Raw genomic sequence first — 20,472 nt, 5'->3', positions numbered from 1 at the left:
CTAAGTGACCACAAACCGGGCAGCTCGAAGGACAGAATCTGTTCTCTCCCGATTCTGGAGGCCAGAGTCCCAAGTCAGCTTCTCCAGTCAGTGTCCCAGGGCCGAGACCCCCCCCCCCCCCGCCCCAGCTCCCGGGCTCCCAGGGCCGCCCTCGCCGCCTGTCTGCCCCTCTCTTCTCCCACACGGACACCTGTGGTTGGACTGAGGCTCACCCTGAGTCCCAGGGGAGCTCATCCTCCGCTGACACCTGCAAAGACCCTCTTTCCAAATAAGGTCGCATTCACGGGCTCCAGGGCTCAGGATGTAGACACGTGGTCTTTTGGAGGGAACAGCATTCAGCGCACCACTGTAGGAATCCATAAACCTTTGCTGAATGGGTGACAATGGCCTGCGGTGCCCTGGCTCTGGCCCTGACCTCGTCTCTCACACTGACCCCTCTTCCTGCTGCAGCCTGGCCTCCATCCCTAACCCCGGACTCCCCAGGCCCCCCTCCACCCCTTCTTCCAGAAGAACCCCATGCTCCCCACCTCCTCCAGGCCTGCACTCCAAAATAACTTTCTCCATGAGACCCCAACGTCTCTCTCCATGACCCTGAGCCTCGGGGAGCCCTGCAAACGGGAGTGCTCACCCTCGTGTGTGAACGAATGAATGAATGAATGAGGCCCCAGGGATGAGCGGAGAGTTGACAGAGCAGAGGGAGGGGGGAGAAGCAGAACTGGGCAGCCCAGAACGCCTGGGGCTCAGCGGGCCAAGCCGATTGGGGTGGGGGCAGCATCAGCCCTGGCGGTGGAGCGGGGTCCGGGCTAACCCAGGAGAGCTGCCGGGAGCTCAGGGGAGGTCACGGGGGTCTCGGGGAAAGCCAGTGCAGGGAGGGGTGCAGGTGGGCTGGGCTGCAGTCAGGGACAGGAGGCAGCAAGGCAGGGCCTGGGGTGTGGCAGCGGTGGGGGGGGGGGCAGCTGGAGAGGGTGCGGGCTGCCAGAGCTGGGAGGAGGAGAGACCCTGAGCCCAGTGCCCCAAGGGTCCCAGGAGGGGAACCGCAGGTCGGAGTGAATCTTCGGGGGCGGGTGGGAGCCGGGCTCTGACCTGGTCTCGGGAGTGGGCGGAACTGGGCAGGGCCGTTCACTGCAAGGTGTGCCTGTACTGCTGGGCCCTGGGCCCTCTGCTCACCTGGTCCCCCAGCCTCACCTCCGTCAGCCCCCAAGGTGGGCCCGGTGTCCCCATCCAGCTTGCTCTTTTCCTCATCCTTGGAGGCCGGTCCTGCCTCCTCCAGGCGGCCCCCGGGTCCCCCTGCTTGGAGCTCTCAGTGAGCGTGGGCACCACAGCCGCCTGTGTGGATGCCACCAGGAAACACCAGAGACGGGAAGAAGGGTGGGGTTCAGGGCGGGAGGCCTTCCCCCCACCCAGACAGGCCCGAGAGCCCCGGGTCTGCCGGCGGAATGCTTCCTGGCCCCACTGCCCACAATGGCGCACCTTTGGACCCAGGGCTTGGGGGGCGGGTAGGGAGGCGACCAGCTGAGGCCTCGAGCATCACGGATGCCAGCTCTGCCACCTTCTCTCCAGCCCAGGGACCCTAAAGGCCAGTGGCCAGGGCAATCGGGGACATGGTGCAGGTCTGAGGAGGAGCTCCTGCTGTGGCCTCTGTCTCAGGGAGAGTGTGAGCCTGCCCGTGTGCGTGCAGCTGGCCGGGCGGGTGACATGAAACCCCATCTCCGGCAACAGCTAGTTTCCAGAACTTTTTGGAACCCAGTGGGCCCCCAGCAGCACCCACCCCCAGGCTGGAAGAGGCCCCTGGGGTTGGCACTGAAGACACTTCCCTTCTCCTCAGTGGCTCCTGGAAACCCTCCCTTCAGAGCCCCTTTTTGCAGCAGGGACACCCCGTCTTCGAGGACTGGGCTCCTGAGATTGTCCCAGGCCCCTGGCCCCACGCAGACGGCCCTGGTCCCCGCCGAAAGCGCACAGGCTTCCAGGCCGCCCCGACCTGCCGTTTGTGCCGTGAGGGAGCAGAGGGGTGCCCGCACCCCCAGGGGCCTCCCTCCCTGCCTCTCCCCACCCCCGGACCCCGTGCGCCGGTGAAAGAACAGAGAACTCAGAACAAGATAAATTTGAATGCTTTATTGGGATTGCAAGCAGTAAACGTTAAAGACAAAACCCAAGCAATGAGTTTTGCCAGAAATATCAGCATGTTAAAGGGGGCGAGTGGAGGCCCGCACCAGCCACTGCCAGATGGACCAGGGCAGCGGGCGAGATGACATTCGGTGCTCGGCACGTGGGGGTCTTCAGGTGATGGAACGGGGGGGGACCCAAGAGGGGGTCCTGCTGAAGACAGTTGAGGGGGGGAGAAAAGATGGACAGCCACAAGCAGGGGCTCAGGAGGTCAGAGGGGGGCCCGGGTCAGGATGGCTGAGAACCCTCGGAGAGCTGCTCACAGGGGGACACAGAGGAGCGTTGGCAGACGTCCCGGAGCACCCATCCCAAAGGAGGCAGAATGTAACACTGGCTGGGCTGGGCGTCCGGCAGGATGGGCAGACAATTTAGGGTGCCTCCGCGTCTTTTTGGATCTCAGGCCAATCTGGGTCCCAGTTACGACGATTTGGCTCTTTGGGTTTCTATCCAATGGTCCGAATGGCCCAGTCCCCGGACGCCTGCCAAAGGGCCCTCTGTGCCTCGAGTGGACTGGCACGGACCGCCCCCAGGGTCGTGCCAGCCCCGTCGCCAGGGCCCAGAAGCCTCGGGCCTCTAGAATGCTAGTCGGGCTGTCGTGCAGGGGGGCTGCACTGGGGGCAGAAGCGGGGGTGAGGTAAGCCTCCCAGCCGCCCGGGTCCCTGCCACAGCCCTAGGCACCGAGGTGGTGGCTGCTTCGGTATCACCAGACCCGCGGGCCTCGGGGCCCAAGCGACCCCGGCTGATGGACCTTTCCGCCTGCTCTCCTGCTCTGCGGGCCTGCACCCTCCTGACCTCCCCAGCTCCCCGGCCTCACCCTGCCTGGACCCTAGGATGCCCTGCAGAGCTCGGAGCCTCCTGGGGACAAGACAGGGCGCTGAGGAGGTGGGCAAGGTGTCACCGAGGGGTGGGGGGAGGGCTCCCCAAGTGCAAGGAAGGCGGCCACCTGCTCCAGCCTGATGGAGCCCCTCGACTCACACACCTGCAACCCCTTCCCCCCCAGCCGGCCTGAGCCAGCTAGGGGCCCCCTCTTCCTGGTGGCCTCCGAGCACCTTCCTGACACCGAGGAGACACCTCCCCGCCCCTCCTCCGCCCCTCAGGACCTCAGGGGACCAGCCACCGTCCCCAGAGGCCAGGCCGGGCAGCGGCCCGCTCCCTTCCCCTCCAGCTCCTCCGTGGGGCGCAGTGGCCAGCGCCCCACGGAGGCCCACTCTCTCCACTCAACCCAAGCGACAGGGACAGATTAAAACAAAAACCGAATCAGGGCGCTAAATGGCGGGGAGCAGGACGTGCGGCTCAGCCGCAGAGGTGGTGGTGGTGGCTTCGTGCGTCGTTGCTTGGTCACTGCCCCCCTGTTACGTGGGACGGGGAGTAAGATTAATTTGGTGTGTGAGCGCGTAAAAAGCTAAGGAGGGGTCAAAAAAAAAAAAAAAAGGAAAAAAGCCCCAGGAGAAACCAATTAAAGGGGGGTAACAGATCAATTGGCGACAATTTGGGCTCCTAATTCAATCCGTAATTCTGCAAATCTCCTTGTCACTCCTGACTCCGCTACTCCAAACCCCGCAGGACCACCTCCTGCTCCAGAGCGTCCCCCCACCCAGCCCCCACTGCCCCCCACCCGCCCCTCCAACCGCCAGACTTCCCACACTCCCCACCATCCTTGCCGGCCTCCCGGGAGCCCCCATTTCTGAGAGGCCCCCAGAGGACCCGCAAAGATGGTCCCTAGGTGTGCTGGGGGGTCCCCAGGTCTTTCTCACCGGAGCACACCGAGGGGGTCAGGCTACTTTGTAAGGCACGCCCCGTTCAGCTACAGCCACCTCCAGTCCCACCAAACCCGTCCCTTGCACCACACGGTGGGAGGGGGCATGGATGCCGGTGGGGCCCGGGGGGCTTCGGGGCTCACACCACGGGGGTCGTGGGCAAAGGCACCTCCGTCACCTCAGACAGAGGGGTCGCCCACCTAGGCCTGGGACACACCCTCTCCCACCCGAGGAGTGCATCCCAGGGGTCCAGAGGGGAGAGCAGCCCATGAAAACCTCATCACCAAACGGCTTAGAGAAGGGGCCGAGGCAGAACGTGGTCCGACCTGCACCGTGCTGGGTTCACTCGTCTGTGTGCGTGTGTGCGTGCGTGAGGGGCTGCGTGTGCATGAGAGAGTGTGTGTATGTGTGCATGTACATGAGAGTGTGTGAGGGCTGTGCATGTGTGAGAGTGTGTGTGTGTGTGTGCACGTAGGGGGGTGTCTGCAGGGATGCCTGTTTTTTAGAGCGGGGATTGAGATGCGAGAATTTGGGGGGTGTGGGTTTGGGGAGGATTGACTTTAGGGTGTATGGGGGTTTGGGCCAATTAAAGCTTATTTTCACAAATTTTGGTTTTCATGTTCTGTTCTCCCCTCCTTCGGTCTTCCTGGGAACCCCCAACCAGCTCCACGGTGATTTTCGGGGATGGAAGACAGAGCGAAGGGGCTGTGCTGTCGTAGGGTGGCCAATGCTCCCTGTGGAGGGCCGGAGCTAGCTGCAGAGCAAGGACGTGCCTGCCTGCAGATCTGGGGTCCCTTCCCCTCTCCTGGTCGGTCAGGGGCCCGAGCCGCGGCCAATCTGACTCGAGGTCCCTGGGGAAGAGAGGGAAGGGGGGTGCCTGATTCTTTCATGATGCCAATCATTTTTAAGTCAATTTGCTTTTCGCATTTTTTTAGCCAATTGATATTTTTAGGTTTTTTGGTTTTGTTTTTAAGCCAAATTACTGTTCTGGTGTTTCTAAAAAGCCAATTCGTTTTAAGGGGACTGATGTGCATGCGTGTGTGTGTGTCATTCAGGGGTTCACAGTTGAGTATTTTGTCGTGTGATTTGGGGATAATTTGGGGGGATACTTAACGCCAATTGAGTTTGTATAGTTTTAGAGGTGTTACTACCATTCCCCTTGGCCGGATGGAGAAGGCCAAGGAGAGAAGAGCCTGACATGGGGAGGTTGGGGCACGGGGGCTGGGGGTGGGGGAGCCCGCGGAGGGAAAATGGTACCGGGAGATGTCGGAGGCGGGACCCGATGGAACACGGCCCCTGGTCAGGAGGAGGGCACCAGGTGGACGGTGCTGTTCTGCAGAATTACGACAGTTTGGCTCACTTCCGATTGGCGGACGCCTCCGGAGAGGCGCCCCCGTGGGCGGCGGGGTCGTGGGTGGGCAGGGCGATCAGGGGACGGTGACGCTTGGCCTCTCTGAACGCCTCGAGCTCCTTGGCGAGCATGCGACCCCGGCGGGCGCGCAGGAGGGCAGGCAGGCCCCTGCGCAGGCGCTGGGCCGATTGCTTCCAGCTGTCATATTGGAAGAACTTGCCCACGGGGTATCTGGGGAAGTTGTCCTGGGAGTGGGGGGGAGGGGAGGACCAGTCAAGGGGGCCCCCCCGCTCCCTGGCTCCTGCCCCCAGCCGCCCTGCCCTCCCCCGTGGACCCCTCAGCGGCCTCACATGGGGAGGGGGCTCGCCTGCCCACGGGGAACGGCTGGACGGCCGGCTCCGGGCCGGGGTCCTTGGCGTGGGGGACCCAGGAGCCCAGGAGCTGGCTGAGCCCCGGTCCCCCCAGAGGGAGGGCAGGAGAGCAGGGTCCCCACCACCACCCCCACCCCCCCAGCAGCAACGGCCCCGTGCCTACCGGAAGCACGGTCGGAGGGGTCGACACGTCCCTCTCGGACTTGGCGGGGGCGGCGCAGTAGGTCTCCAGAAGGGCCAGGTCACAGCTGCGGAAGCAACACTCTTCCACGATGCCACGGCTGCTGCGGCGGTTCACGCGGCTCGCCGGCCTGCCTGGAAGTCCCACAGGGGGAACGAGAGCCGCCCTTGAGCACCGAGTGCACCGCAGCCGGGCAAGGGGGCGCCGGCCCCGGGGAGGCAGGGCGCCAGCCCCCTGGCCTCGCGGTGCCTCCCTCCTCGCACGGACGGTGGGCACGGCCTCCAGGGTCCACTGCCCAGGGAGGTGGGGAAAGTGCGCAGGCGTGAGCCCGTCAGGGGCCCAGCCGCCCCCCCACGATGCGGGGCGCAGGGTCCCGTCCTGAAGGCCACGCTGGGACGCAAGTGTCCTCCCTGAACAGAGCAGGACCCTGGGTGGCCCGTAGCCCTCGAGACGCCGAGGCAGGCATGGGAGAAGAAGGGGAAGACGGGAGGGGAGGAGTGAGGACCTGCATGAAACCACGCCCCCCTTTCCTCCCGTCGTCCCCGCCCCTCCGCTGCTTGGGCTCCAAGGTCAGCTGCAAGGAAAAGTCCGGGCCCTCGCCTCGGAGGGGGAGGTGGAGGGGGGGGGAGGACGGGCGCCAGTGGGGAGGAGGTCCCACTGGGTGGGGGCTCGGCCCAGCCCTCCTTGCAGGGGCCTCACTCCCTGGGCACCAGACCCTACGCAGTGACACTTCCTGCCCCCAAAAGGAGGCAGGTGCCAGGGCGGGGTGGGGGGGCACAGACAAGGCCAGGGTGGACTGGGCTTCCAGAGCGTGGAGAAGCAGGAGTGCTTTTCAAAGAGAAGCTTGGAGAGACCAAGGCTGGCGTCTGTGCGGCCCGTTTCACCGCTGGGTAAGTAGAGGCTGCAGAGGGGGCTGCCGCTCGGGGAGCAGCAGGGCCAGGTGTGACCACCAGGGTCCTCACCATCTTACCTCCCCCGCCCCCACCCGCGTCTGGGCTCCTGTTGGGAACAGAGGTGGCTGAGCCCGCAGCAGCGAGCTCGCGCGCCCCACCTTCAGGGTCAGCCTGGGTCTGCTCTGCAGTCCCTCCCCCCATCCAGATAAATGCTCCCCTGAGGCCCAGCTTTCTGGGAGGGGAGGGCAATGGCCCACGCCACTGAGGAAGAGGTCACCTCCAACTGGGGGCCCCACCCAGGGCCCGGGGCAAGGAAAAGCAGCGCTCTAGGGGAAAACCCAGCCCCAGGATGGACGTGGAAAGAGAGAAGCCCAAGAAACAGCCAAAGCCCACGCTGAGGCCCACCCCTCAGGAGGATGCCCCACCCCGCCCCCCAATGTCTTGTAGGCAGGGCCTCATCTCCTCTCCTGCAAGCCTGGGGTGGGGGGAGCTCGGCACCACCCCCCCAGCCCACGGGGCATGCAACACACGCTTTGGTTTTTAGGGGTCTCCGATCCGTTCTGCCAAACGCTAAATCAGGTAATCCACAAATACCTGCCCACCATCTACATGGCAGACGCACCCCCCCACCCCCAGATGTGTGGGAAACTTTTGTGCCCACAGCCCGCCCTGCACCCTACCCGCACCTGCTACGGCCTGGCCCCCACCTAGATCCCACCCTGCCTGGGAGGAGAGCATTCTGCTTTTCATCGTGTCACAGGAAGGTCAGGGGTGTGGGCACCACCCAGGCTCACTGCAGGTGCCCAATAAATGCAGACTCCAGGGTCCCAACTGTGCTCATGGAGTCTCAGTAGCTTCCCTGTGCCTGGCCACCCACACCAGGTATCCCAGGAGGTGTCCATGGGCGTCTGGGAGACGGGAGGGAGGACTCCAGCATTTATAGAGCACCTGCTGGGTGCGCCCCCCCCACCCCCGCCCCAACGCGCACTGGGCTACTTACTGAAGTAAAAGCCGCGGTCCCCACAGACAAACTGGAGGGTGTCCACCAGCTCCCCGCCGCACAGGGTCTCACTGGGGCGGTAAGCAGCAAAGCAGCACGAGGCCAAGGCCAAGAAGGTGAGCAACACCAGCATCGACTTCCCCATTGGGACCCCCATCGGCATCTAGGGGCGGAGAGAGGAGGCCATGAGCCAAGTCCAGGGCCGGAGGCCACTCCCGCCGCCCTGCCAGGCCGGGGCCTCTGGGAGACACCAGCCCAGCCACCTCCTGATTCCAAGTTCAGTTACTGCTTTAGATCCCCATGTCCTAAACGTGGCCACTCTAATGACAGAAAGAACGCGTGCTCTCCTGCCCAGGCGGGGTGCGCAGTCGCCCCAGGTTTGAGCGGTTGTGTGTGAAGCACGTCTTTGATGGGCACCAAGTTTCACTCGAGGGGATGATCGCCCCCGCCGTCACCACCGCAGGGGCTCAGCCACACCCCAGAGCCGCAGGGGACAGGGCTGGACACTGAACCTGGCCTCTGTCCTATGAAGTCATGGGGGGGCGGGACCAGCGCAGGGCAGTGGCCACTCCGCGGGCCTCCCCGCATCAGCCAAGATGGCAGACGGCCCCACCCCACCGCAGAGCTGTGTGCATCCCAGAGGACCGCCCCCCCCCAAGCAGCAGGGGTCCTGCTGTGCCAATCCCACCCCTTCCCCCTCCCCCACAGCCTCTTCCACCCTCCCAGCCACCCCCCCCCCCCCACCCCGGGGACCGAGCAAAGCTCAGGTCGAGGATCCAGTGGTTACTATGTGAGCCACACTTCCAGGGGCCTCATTCTCCTGAATCGCCCAGTCCCCCACTCCAGCCTGCCCTGGGCACCCCAAAACACACAAAAAGGCCCCAGGCCTCCTCTCAGGGCCTGGCATCACACCCACCCTCCAGGGCCAGGCACCTCAGGGTCCCTGTGGGTTCATCAGACCCTCTCCCCACTGAGGTACCAAACCCCACCCAGGGAGCTGGAGAGAACAAGTCAGGCCAGCTGGAGGCTGGACACCAGGTCCTTGGGGCCCAGTCCGGACCGAGAAGCACGTCTCGGGACACACCCCCTGCACGGGCTGTGTGGCTGCAAGGCCCCGGGGCCAGGGTTAACCAGGCCCCTTAAGGCTTGGGAGGGCTTGGGAGGGGGCCTCAGGTTCTCTTTTAGACCCAGCAAGCTGCCCCTGCCCCCTCCAGAAAGTGGAAGCCCCCCCCTCCCAACCACAGGCAGGTAGCCCCTGGAAGCCCTCCACAGGCCCAGGTACAAGCCCCTTCTGGGGCGACAGTCACGGCCCAGTGCCTCCGAGCACACTGGCACCCTGAGGCTACCCAAGCCGGGGGCTGGGCAGCCTGCCCGGATGTGCCCCTCCTGGGCTCCACACCCGGTGGGCCCGGGGCGGGGCGGGGGGTGGGGGGGGCCACCACGCAGCGTGCCCCTTCCCAGCCTGGAGCGAGGCCGCTGCACGCTAGGCCCAGGGAATTTCTGGTGCCATAAATCGTGCAGGAGAGGAGGCAACCGAGAAGGGAGCACAGTCCCGCTTCAACTCGGCTAAAGAGCAGAGGCCAGCTCCACAGAGGCGTGTGAAGTGCGCCCCCCCCTCACCTCCTCCCGCCTTGGACCGGGCCCCAGCCAGTCTCCCAAGCTGCCCCCCGCCGCTGCCCCCTTCCAAATTCTAACAATCTGGCCAGCTAGTGACTGGGCGCCTTCCGAGCGAGCCACAGCTGCACCCTCTGCAAGCCAGCCACTCCAGTGAGGGGTCCCGGCTGGCCGGCACCGGCGGCGGAGAGCAGAGGCCGGGTGAGAGGCGTGCCCTCTGGGCCAGGTGAGCCAGCGGTGGCGGGGAGGAGGGAGGCCAGGGGCGAGGAGGGCAGAGGCGGAGAGGAGGGGCTGAGGGGCTGAGGCCCGAGGCCCCCCCCCCCCCCCCCCCCCCCGTCAGCGGGGGCGGGCAGGGCAGGGCGGGCCGGAGCGAGAGGGCAGCGGGGGTCCTCGCTCAACAGCCCCGGTTACCTGCAGCTGGACAGGAGGCTCGCTGGGGCTGGAGGAGGAGGAGGAGGAGGAGGAGGCTGGAAGGACTGCCTCACAGGAGAAGCTAATGTCCAGTTTGCAGGCTGGTCAGTGCTTTGGCTTTTATGTCTGAGCCGGCTCCTCCCAGCCCCGGCTCCACCCTACCCCCCACCCCTCTCCCTGCTGACCACTCCCCCCGCCCCCTTTGCTCCCGCCCCCTCCCTCTTCCCAGCCAGTCCCTTCTCTCCCGCACCCCCAACAACTTGCTCCGGACCATCCCTCAGCAAAGTACCCCGGGGTGGGGGTGGGAGTGGGGGGCTCCTCCTGCACCCCCAGCCCCTCTAGGCGCCAGGCAGTGGGGGGAAGGGGAGGCAGGGGGGCTGCTCTACACCCCCTTGCATGGAAAGTTCCATCTACCCCACTGGGCAGGGGCAGCTACCCTCTCCAGGCTGTACACTCCTGCCCTTCGGAGCCTCCCACCGGCCCCTCTCCCCAGATTCCCCGGTGGAAACGTTGGGGACAGGGACAGGGACAGGGAGGGGGCTGTGTGTGGGGGGGGGGTGCACCCGCGCGTGGGGAGGAGGGGGTCAACTGCAAATGTGGCGCCGGGTGTGAGCCTTTTGCCAACTCGCCCCCTGTTCCCTCCTGGCCCCGCCCACCCCGTTTTCCTGCTTCAGTCTTGCTGGCACGGCGTCAACATACCAGGGTGGGTTTCTGAGGCTCGCGCCCCTCCTCGTTACCCGGCACCCTGGGGGACACGGCCCGCCCCCGCACGGCACAAATCGCAGGCTTTCAGCAACACCCCGCTGCACCCACAAGCCGACCAGGAAGTCGCCTCTGCAGACAGCTCGCACCTCCCTGGGCACTTCCCGAAGCCCCCAGCCAGCCCCCCCCACCCCACCCCCGCCCCTCCTCCGCGGCGCTGGGGAGAGCGCGGGCTTCGCCACGGGGAGCCGGACCCGCGGCCTCCTCCCCTTCCCCCCACCCCCGCCCGGGGCCCGCCGGGGCCCGCCGGGGCCCCCCGTCCCCGCCCGGCCGGCCCGCACGCCGCTTACCTGGAAGCCGGCACAGCTGCGGCCCACCTCCCTGCTGCGTATCGCAAACCGAGCAGCGGGCGCTGGCCCTCCTGCCGGACACTCCTGTGCCAGCGCCGCTCTGGCCGAGTCGCGGGGGCCGAATGTGCGACGGGGCAGAACGGGGGGATGGCTTTTTTTTGGGGGGGGGACTCGTCTGATCGTCTGGGGAGGGCGGGCTGTCCGCGGGCTGGGGCGGGCCAGATGTTGTACTTTTAGGGGGGGAAAGGGTATCTGGAAATGAGGTCAGCTGTTGTATCAAGGATAGAGGGGGGCAGAGATAGAGAGAGACACAGAGAGAACGTGAAAGGGGGGGGGCCGAAGAGAGGGCGAGAGAGGGAGAGAGGACAGCGAGAGGCGGGCAGGCTCGCAGCGGGGGAGAACAGCGCGGAGAGAAACAGAAAGCGTATAATTAATCCGCTTCGGGACGGCGAGGCGAGAGGGCGGGCGTGGAGGGGGAGGGAGTCGGAGGCAAGGAGCCGGGGGGGACGGGAGGGAGCGAAGGGCAGGCTGCGGGAGAGCGGAGAGCGGGCGCCGGGGCCAGAGGCCGGAGAGGGGGCCGGGGAGCACAGAGAAGCCGGGGCAGGGCGCGACGTCGAGGGCCGGGGAAGGTGCGGAGGGGGGCGGAGCGGAAGGGCGCCCGGGCCGCGGGCGCCCAGCTCGGATTGGGCCGACGGAGCCCTCGGCCGTCGCGAGCCCGGGCCCGGGGGTGGGGTGGCGGTGGCGGTGGCTGCGCCGAGCCGCTCGGGACGCGGCGAGGAGGGGGGAGCGGCCGGCCGCGCGCCGGGGAGGGCTGGGGGACAGCGCGGGGGGGTGACAACGCCGGCGGCCTGCGAGCCGGACTGCCTGCGGGGGGGACCGCCTCCTCGGGCGAAGCGGGGGCGGGCGTTGAGGTAGATGGAAGAGGAGGCGGCGGGGATCCGCAGGCCCGGCGGAGCGCGGCCCCGCCGACGGCGCCCGAGGCGGGAGTCAGCAGCGTGTCGGCGGGCGGCGAAGACGCGGGGCCGCCGGCCGGGTGGAGGCGCTGGCGGGCCGAGCGCGGGCGGGCGTGGGCCAGGAGGCGGGGGCGGCCGGAAGGGGGGGGCCGGGGGCCGGCCTGGCCTCACGCAGCTCCGCCGGAGAGCAGGCGAACTGCGGGCGCCAACGCCCGGCTCTTATAGCCGCGCCACCCCGCGGCGCGGCGCCCGCTCGGGCCCCGCTGGCCCCGCGCCCGCGCCAATGGGCGCCCGAGGGGCGCTGGCCCCGCCCCCCGGACCGCCCCCGCAAGTCGAGCTGGGGGTGGGGTGGGGTGGGGTGGGGGGGGGGGGGGGGTGGGTGGGCCGCGGGCTGGGGGCCCCCGGCCCGGGGGCGACGGTAGGCGGGGGGGTGCTGTGGGGTGCTCGGGGCCAGATTGGGCTGGGGGCGGGGAGCGGCAGAATGCGAAAGAAATCCCGAGTCCCGAGTCTCCCGTTCTGAAGTGTGTGTCGGTGGGGGGGGAGGGGGGGGAGGGGGGGAGGGGCGGGGGGAGGGGGGGACGCTCGGGTTCCCGGGATCTCTAGATTCCTAGGGGTCTCTAGGTTCGCGCACGCGGGGGGCGCGAAGCGAGAGGGGTGGGCGGTGTCCCGAGCCCTAGCGGAGGCCGGGGGCTACGCGGCGGGCGCGCGCGGTCCAGAGTGAGGAGGACGCAGGTGGTTTGGCGGCGCCCGGTCGGGGGGTCCCCGAGTCCCGCGGGGAGCTGCAGGGGAGGGAGGAAGCCCGGGGCTTGGGCATGGCGCACGGCCGCCACCTGCCCGAGCAGGCGCGGCTCCTGGAGTCGCAGCAGCCAGAACCTGAGCGCCCCCCGGTGCCGCGCGGAAGCCGGGGTGCAGCTGCGGCGGCCGCCAGGTGCGGTTCCCGGGGAGCGCCGGCCGTTGGGGCCGACCGAGGCCGCGCCTGGCCGGGGACGGAAGAGCAGGGCGGGAAGCGGCGCTCCAATCCTACCTGCATGACCGAGCTCACCGGGGTTCGTCTAAGCAGCTCGCCTTTGGGGCCCACCCAAAATATCCGGAGAATGGTTCCCCCGTCCTCAGTGCGTTGGAGTTGCGTAGACTCGGGTTCGGCCCCGGGGGCCACCACGATAATTTGGGGATCTGGGGAAACCATCTCCTGGAGAGTTTGGACGACGTAAGAAGTCGTGATTTTTACCAAGTCAAAACCACGCACAAGCCCCGGCGTCCCGCCCGCCCCTCGGCGCCCCCGGCCACCCGCGCCTCTCCGAGGGGAAGGGGCCGCCGCCGGCGGAAGCCCGCGCCGGCTCGCCCCCTCGCTCCGCCATCAATCACTTCGCCCGCGCTCCGCGCGCGCCTCCCCGAGTCCCCTGCCTGGCGGACTTGGAGGCGCCGCGCCGCCAGAGCCGGGTGCGCCTCTCCACGGCGTCCCTGCGACCCAGCGCCATGCCCTCCCCAACTGGGGGCCGCCACGGCCCCTTCCCCCCACGGTCGTGAGCTTTGCGAAAAGCAAACGAAAGCGGCGCGGGTTTCGGGGCGCGCGGCCCCAGCAGCAAGCGCGGCCGCCGAGCCGCAAGCCCTCAGCGGGCTCCTGCGCCCGCGCGGCGAGCGGCGGCCCCGGCGGGACAGTGGCGGGGCGGGAGGGGAGCCGGGCCCGGGCCGCGGAGGCGGCGGGGAGCTCACCGCAAGGCTGGAGGCTGGAGGCTGGAGGCTGGAGGCTGCGTCCGAGGGCGCAGAAGGAGCTGAGGCAGCAAAGCGAGCGCTCTGAGGCGGCGGTGGACGCTGCTGAAGGTGAGCGAGACCCCGGGGGCAGTCCCCAATGTCCGGGGGCAACGCCCAGTCCGTTGGAAGACCCGGGGACAATGCCCAAATTTGGGGGAAACTGGGGGCAATGCCCAGTCGTTTTCCTGGACGCGGGAGAAGCACTGCCCACGTCCTGGCGGATACGCTGCAGGGCCAAGTGTGTTGGGGGAACGCAGAGAGAAATCTCCCAAATCCGAGCAGCTCGGGGGCTTTCGTAGGAGACGAAGAGAGGCCTGAAACTCGTGCCCCGCCGCGAGCGGGGCCGAGAAAGCTGCCGAGGGGGCTGCGGGCGGGCCGGGAACAATGCCCAGATATCGGAAGGCAAGTCAGAGCTCCGTGTGGTTTGCGGCCGAAGGCCCCAGTACCCCGACGTAGGAGACCCGAGGGAGGCTCCCTTGATGTGGGGAGCTGTAATCAATGACTAAATTTGAGACTCCAGATACAGGGTCCAAGTCTGGTGGATCAGGGGAAGTTGCTCAGGGCTCGCGGGGGCCAAGAAATCGGAGTCAAACATCTGGGGGCCCTAGCGTCTTGGTCAGCAAGCTTAGGGGGAACCCTAGGCTAATTTGTGGGAGGTAGGTTTGGGGGTGACTCTGGGAAAATTCTCAACGCGAAACGCAGGGGGGACCTAAGAGGCACGTTATCTAAAATTGGGGGAAGTGAAACACTGAACACACTTTGGGGGGGCTAGGCAAAGTCTCAGTGTGGTGAGGGGAAATACAGAATTGCTTCCACAGTTGACCAATGCAGGTTAGTGGCCTGGATGCCTGCGAGGCCAAGGAGGTGAACTCCGTAATTGTCGTGGCTTTGAGGAGAATTCTCACTGTCCTGTAGGGACTCGAGAAATACTGTCTAAATGTGGGGGGAAACTGGGGTGTGATCAGTACACCTGGGAAATCCAGAAAATCGATGTCCCTTTATATTTTAATTTTCTATTTGATTTCAATTAGTTTATTTCTGATGAACAGGGAAAAAATATACTGTTTTCTTGGGCACTGTCTACAATGGCCCAAGTTTTGGGGATCCATGGGAATTGTGCAATGGAGGCAGAGATCTAAATTTCAGGGACCCTGGTGAGTAGCCAGGAAGCTTGTAGGACACAGGCCCATAAGACCTGGGATTTCTAGGATATTTTTTGATCCCTGGACATTTTCATTTTGGGGAGCCCATGGGAAGCTGCCTAAATTTACGGGGACCTGGGGCAAGGGTCGTAAATTCAGGGGACTCAAAAATCAGTGTCCAAAAAAGGCTCAGTTGTTTTGTGGAAGCGGGGGGAAAGTCCCAATTTATTTTGGAGGGCTGGGAGACATGTCTCGATTTGGAGGCCCCAGAAAACTAAGTTTTGAATCTGGGGATCCAGAGGAGTTACTCAGAGTCCTCAGGAAAATTGGGGATCAATATCTAAGCTTTAAGGGAAAAGATTACGAGTTCGTAGGTCATGAGGCCTAGAAAATCAGTGTCCAAAACTGGTGACCTATGAGGAGTTTTCAGTGTGTGAGAGACCCAGGAAACATTGCTTACATTTTGGGTGACTTTGTGGGTGCCCAAGAAATTTGGGGGCCTGTGTTTACGGGCCTGGAAGGCAATAAGTATTTGGGAGGAGAACCCAGCATGTCCAAATATAAGGGAACAGGAAAAGGGTCCAGTGTCATCCTGGGATTTGAGACCGCTGTCTGAATGTTAGAAAATCTGGACTTTTGTCAGTGAGCCAGTGGGATACAGGGAATTTTGTTTTTTAATACTCAAAATCTTATGATGCAGAGAAAATATTCAGAATATTGGGTTCCTGGGAACACCCAACAGAGCCCGCTACAAGGAGACATGGGCTTTGTGCGAGCGTCTGTTTTGTGCGCGGTGGGACCCAGGGGAACCTGCATAAACCACAGTCACCAAGAAGCACATCTCGGGTAATTGCTCAGGGTGCTTTCGGGGCCTGGGTGACAGTGTCTAAAGTGTAAGGGACCTGATTAGTGGCCAGGGAGCTTGGAGAGCCCTGTAAACAAACGCTCCCACATCTTTCATGGCACCCCCCCAACACACACACAAATTGGTCAATGAGTTCTGGGGATCAGAAATCAACCTCCGAACTTTGTGGAAGGCACGAAAAAAGAGCAGACTGTCTGTGGTTCAGACTAGGGCTTGGTGTCCTTCGGGTGTAATGCCTACATTTTAGTGAAAGAATAGGAAACCACGTTCAAACTCTGAGGGTTCTGGGAAGATTGCTCGTGGTGCTGGGGGAACCTGGGAGTCTTTGTGTAAAATGTAGGGAACCCAGGCTGGGGCCAGTAAATTTGTGGAACTCGGCGGATAAGATCCCAAACTGTGGTGAACCGGGAGAACAGGGCTTCAGTGTCAGGGAGCAGAGCAGGGACAGAATGCTTGGGAGACCCCGAATTTCACGTGCAAAATTATGGAGACACAGGGGAAGGGCTTCACTTGTCTTGGAGACGATGCCTAAGTGCCAGAAAAACACTGTCCACCTTCTGGGGAGCCAGGCAAATGGGTCAGCAAGACCACAGGACCTGGGGGTAACGTTTAAATTTGGGGGGATCCGCATTGGCGGTGTGCGGATCGGTAGGATCGGAGCAGGGTGTACAAAACTGTTAAGAGCGTGGGAGAAAATGCCCAATGAGTTTGGGGATCCAGGCCACTGGGTGAATCTGGGGGAACGCAGCCGGGGCTCGTGTTTCCAGGTCCCCGGAAATTGATGTCCAAGAAAATTCTTGTGACCTGGGGAAATGCTGGATGCATTCGGAGGGCCTGGGAGCAAGCCTGAAATTTGGAGGATCCCAGGGAAAAAAAAATAATAATGCCCGCGTTTGGTGGGAGCAGGGAAGTCGCCCGGTGACTGGGGACCCCGGAGGTGGAGGGCTGCCTCGCAGCGGCGGAGCCCCGGGTGCCGGGCAGGCGGCGCGCCGCCGGCGCTCCCCCGCGTCTGGGGGCTCGCGCGCGGAGCAGGGGCGCCCTCCCCGGGGGACGCGGGCGCGGGCAGGTAGCGCCGGGCCCCCCGGGGCGCGCGCCCCGGAAGGAGCGTTGCTTCTCTCTCTTCTGCCTTCTGGCGCGGTGAGCGCGCCTGCGGCAGCGGCCCGGCGGAGCGGGCGTCGGGAGGAAGGGAGGAACCCGGGCGCGGCTCCCCGGCGCTCCCGGGGCCCCGGGCTCCCTGCCCGGCCGCCTCCGAGGACGGCCCCGCGCTCCCCGTCGCCGCCGCGCCCCACGCGCTCCCGCGCTGCGAGCCTAGGCGAAGCCGCGGCCGGGCCGCCGCCGCGGGCAGGCTCGTCCCCCGCTCGGCTTGGGGGCCCTGGAGCACCCCAGACGGCCACCCCCCGCGCGCCGGGGCGCTCCGCGAGCGCCGCTCCCGCCTTTCCCGGTCCCCAAACGACGGCGAAGCCCATTCGCTTGGGTAACTCGAAAGAGGGGAGGGAATGAGGAAGAAGAGAAGAGCCGGCATGGGGAGGAGGGACGGGGCAGGACCGCACGGTGGCCAGGGTGCCAGGGGTGTCCTTTCGTTTTCTCAAAGAGCATTTTCACGCGAAGTGTCTCTCTCCTTGCCGGGAAAGTCAATTGCTTAAAAGCCAGTACTGAACCCGACGCAGGCGCAGGGCGGTGGCGGCAGGAACACGGCCACCCCCTGGGAACTGGGCGATCTTGAGGGTGGGGGACAGCGACCCTGGGGGGTACCTGAGGGGTAAGGAGCTGCAAGGAGAAAGGCATTGCTGGGGACAGAGGAATGGTGGATCCTGGGGCTGGGACAGCATCGCTTGTACCCAAAGTCACCCCACAGAAGGACCCCAGTTAGAGGGGAGCAGCTCAAAGCCTGACATTCTGGGAGGGCAGGGGTTAACGCCACTGGACAGGTGTGGGGACCCAGTCAGGGCTGAGGCAGTCCTCCACATTAGTTTGGCAGGACAGGGACACCCCCCCCCCCATGAAAAACAGTCCATTTTCCACCCAGAGCCCCAGGCACGTGGGGAATGTTCCCCCTTCAAATTCCAGTCCACATCAATCACCCCGTGTCCCATTCCAAGAACATCTGGCCTGTCTCCCCCCACCCATCACCGCCCCCTCCCCTCTCCGCCAGCCTTCCTTCGCAGCCTCCCGTGTCCCCGGCTTTCTGGCCTGGGCGGGTGTGCCTGGGGACGGAGGGAGGGTGAGAAGGGAGCTTCAGGTGCCTTGAAGTAACTCCCCACTGCGTAAAGACCTGTGAAATTGGGGGGGGGGGGTGAGGAACGGGGTCCCTGGGAGCCCAGAACAGATTTTGGATCCTTTGGAGGGCCTCTGCTTATGGACGAATTTAGTCCCCACCCCCCCACCCCCGTTGGCTCTGCTCTGGGTTCTCCACCTTTCCTCCAGGCCTGCTTCCCCAGGGGCTGGGAGTGGGGGGCGGCATGTGCTGAGGTGAGAGCCCCTTTTCAAAGTGTGGGCTTTCCCCCTGGTTGGGGGTGCCTGGGGGGCAATCACGCCAGTGGCTGATCAGTGGGTCCCTCCCCTGCTTTCTGCCCACACAGGCGCCGGCCCTGGAGAAGCCGGGAGAAGCTTGGAGAAGTTCGGAGACGTGCCCTTCGGCTGCTGCCTGGACCTTGGAGGTAGGACGGCTGAGGCCACTTTGGGGTGCCAGACTGAGCCATCAGGGCAAGGGGGGAGCGCACATGCTCTCCCTCCCCCCCGCGGGGCTGCCTGCTGAACCCTCGCCTTATTTAGTCAAAAGTGTGGCTAGAGGGGCAGGCTTGAAGGGGGCAGATCCGGGTCACCCTAGGGCTCAAAAAAGGCACTGGCCGCCCCTGGCCAGGACCAGCGTCAGGCTCTCCCCGACTTCCGGCCCTCCACGGTAGGAAGGGAGCTGCAGCTCAGGCCCCTTGTGGGGCTGGGGTCCCTTTTGCCCAGAGCTTGGCTGGCGGAACTTCAGCCCTACCCCACCCACCCCCACCCCCAGCTGCCCTGCTCCAGCTCCAGGGCAGCACAAGCCTCCCCTGCAGATTGCAAACCCACGCTCCACGGAGAATCATCATCCCCCACGATTCGGACTCACCCACTGATCCTGGCCTCTACACGCCAGGCCAGGCCTGCGTCTGGGCTGCGCTCGCTCCCGCCTCCCGCCTCCCGGCTCCCCGGCTCCCCTGCTCTCCTGCTCCCCGGCTCCCCTGCTCCCAGCAAGCAGCCTTTCTCCTTCCCCGGCTCCCTCCCACAGCTCCTGCTCCAGGCTGGCCGCTCCTGCTCCCTGGGTCTGAGCCCAGCAATCTACAAACCCTGCTCCATTCTCTGAGGGTCCCCTGAGCACCCCTCCCTCCCTCCCCCACCGCAGGGCACCCGCCGCCTCCACCGCCAAGGCCCAGGCCCTGCTCTGAGCTCCGGGAGGGACGCAGCCTGCACAGCCCCAGCTGGAAGTGAGGGACCAGGGACCCAGCGGGTCCACCGGGAACCACCAGGACCCGACAGCACGAGCTACCCAGGGCACAAGACACCACAGGCCACAGATCAATAAACCAAAAGCCGAAAAGTAGGTAGGGGTCGGGTGGGGGGCGCAGGGGAGGGGGCTGAGCACTGGCACACTGGGGAAGGACCCAGGCAAGGCCGCTATTGTACTGTTTTATGTAGCGTCTGGAATAAAGACCCCTTTAAAAGAATGTTCTTGGCCTCTCTCTCAGATGGGTAAACCGGCCTAGAAGGGGGTCACCTGCTGGGTCCCTCCCTGCGGGCTCTGAAGGGTGGCCTCTGTGACTTGTGGGTCCAGCGCAAGAACAATCACCTGCCCCACCCCCACTTCCAAAGCTCCCCAAGACCCTGGCGCAGAGCACCCCTCCAGGGCAGCTCAGCGTGTGCCCCCACCCCAGTACCTTGTCAGTGAACTGTGAACCGCTGTGGCCACCACCGCGGAGCTTGCTCCAGAAGTGTCCCAGGCACTCTGGCCCCAGGGCTTTCTAGTCCCCCCCCACCAACCCCCACTCGAACACACACACAGGAAGCCCCTCCGGCTGAACACAATGGAATCCTGACACCGGTGCTCTAAGGCCCTCCGCCTCACTGCAGTGCCCCTGCTGTCCTTGGGCCACTACCTCCCTTTCTTCTCACAACTGAGCAGTCAGGAGGTCTGCGACTGCCACCCACTTTGACAAATAGGGACCCAGAGAGGTCAAGCCACTCGTGTGAGGTCCCACAGCCCAGCAGCCCAGGGCAGGGAGGACCTGGGTCTCATGTGCCCCAGCTGAGCCCAGCCTTCCTGGGGTCTCCTGATTCACAACTGATGAGTTTTCCCTCTTCCCCTCCCTGTTTTCTTTCCCCTTCCTCCAATTCTGTCCCCACCTTGTCTGCCCCCACCCCACCCCGCTCCCATGGACTGCCCTGTCCACCTCCCTTGCCCTTCTTCTTCCAGGAGCTCCCTTCCAAGGAAGGCTGTGGAGCCCAGATGGCAAGGGGCTTGCTGCACCCACACCTGAGCCACCACGGGACAGGCAGGCACCAGGAGCAGACCCCCTGACTCACAGATGCCTGTGGTGTGACTCTGAATACACCCCAGCTTCCCTGGGCCTGAGGGGAGAGGGGCTCCATGAACTGAAGGAAACAAGGCCCTGGCACAGACCCTGACACTTGGAGGGCTGAACCCGCGGACACCTCTGCACAGCCCTGGGGGTCTGAAGACACTCACCTCTGTGGGGCTGGGGCTGGCCACAGGCCTCAGTTCTGAGCGCGAGGGGACCGCCTGGGCCACAGGCCGCAGCAGCTCACCTCTGGGCTGGGTTCTCCAGCAGCTCTGGCTGGCTGTGACTCGGGCTGTGGCTCCAGCTGGGGGGCAGCCTGGGCTGGGGGCTCAGCTGGGTGAGATGCCGGGCCCTGGGTCTTGGGATCCACCTCCTCCTCAAGGAGCTCAGCAGTGACTCTTCGGCCCCTAGGGGAAACAC

The 20,472-nt window shown here is 65.1% G+C and overlaps 1 protein-coding gene and 1 long non-coding RNA gene across 4 annotated transcripts; one reads left to right on the top strand and one right to left on the bottom strand.

The window, feature by feature from the left end:
- Window positions 1-2,097: 2,097 nt before the first annotated feature.
- IGF2 (insulin like growth factor 2) lies at window positions 2,098-20,351 on the bottom strand. Of its 3 annotated transcripts, none has more exons than XM_047823807.1 (4): window positions 20,220-20,351; window positions 7,717-7,879; window positions 5,806-5,966; window positions 2,098-5,516 (listed from the first exon to the last, which is right to left on the bottom strand). In XM_047823807.1, exons 2-4 carry the CDS (start codon window positions 7,877-7,879, stop codon window positions 5,277-5,279), a joined length of 564 nt encoding a protein of 187 aa, XP_047679763.1. In that variant the 5' UTR covers window positions 20,220-20,351; the 3' UTR covers window positions 2,098-5,276. The 3 variants fall into 3 exon arrangements, with proteins under 3 accessions (XP_047679763.1, XP_047679765.1, XP_047679764.1); XM_047823809.1 differs by lacking the exon at window positions 20,220-20,351 and adding an exon at window positions 12,771-12,935 and having other exon boundaries at window positions 5,806-5,957; XM_047823808.1 differs by lacking the exon at window positions 20,220-20,351 and adding an exon at window positions 10,794-11,867 and having other exon boundaries at window positions 5,806-5,957.
- Window positions 18,083-20,125, top strand: LOC125146895 (uncharacterized). Its single transcript, XR_007144915.1, has 3 exons — window positions 18,083-18,162; window positions 18,879-19,073; window positions 19,947-20,125. It is a non-coding gene; the product is annotated as an uncharacterized LOC125146895 (long non-coding RNA).
- Window positions 20,352-20,472: the final 121 nt, after the last annotated feature.

Source organism: Prionailurus viverrinus, chromosome D1 (genome assembly GCF_022837055.1).
Source record: "Prionailurus viverrinus isolate Anna chromosome D1, UM_Priviv_1.0, whole genome shotgun sequence".
NCBI classification, from domain to species: Eukaryota; Metazoa; Chordata; class Mammalia; order Carnivora; family Felidae; genus Prionailurus; species Prionailurus viverrinus.
This window is presented reverse-complemented; position numbering and strand designations above follow the sequence as displayed.

Excerpts from the sequence above, each read along its gene's own strand:
- IGF2 (XM_047823809.1), bottom strand. The coding sequence starts at position 12,932 with ATGGTTTCCCCAGATCCCCAAATTATCGTGGTGGCCCCCGGGGCCGAA. Across the intron at positions 7,880-12,770 it reads CGGTGAGCTCGGTCATGCAG|ATGCCGATGGGGGTCCCAAT; the intron begins GTAGGATTGGAG and ends CTCCGCCCCTAG. Across the intron at positions 5,517-5,805 it reads CCCCTCCGACCGTGCTTCCG|GACAACTTCCCCAGATACCC; the intron begins GTAGGCACGGGG and ends CCCCACTCCCAG.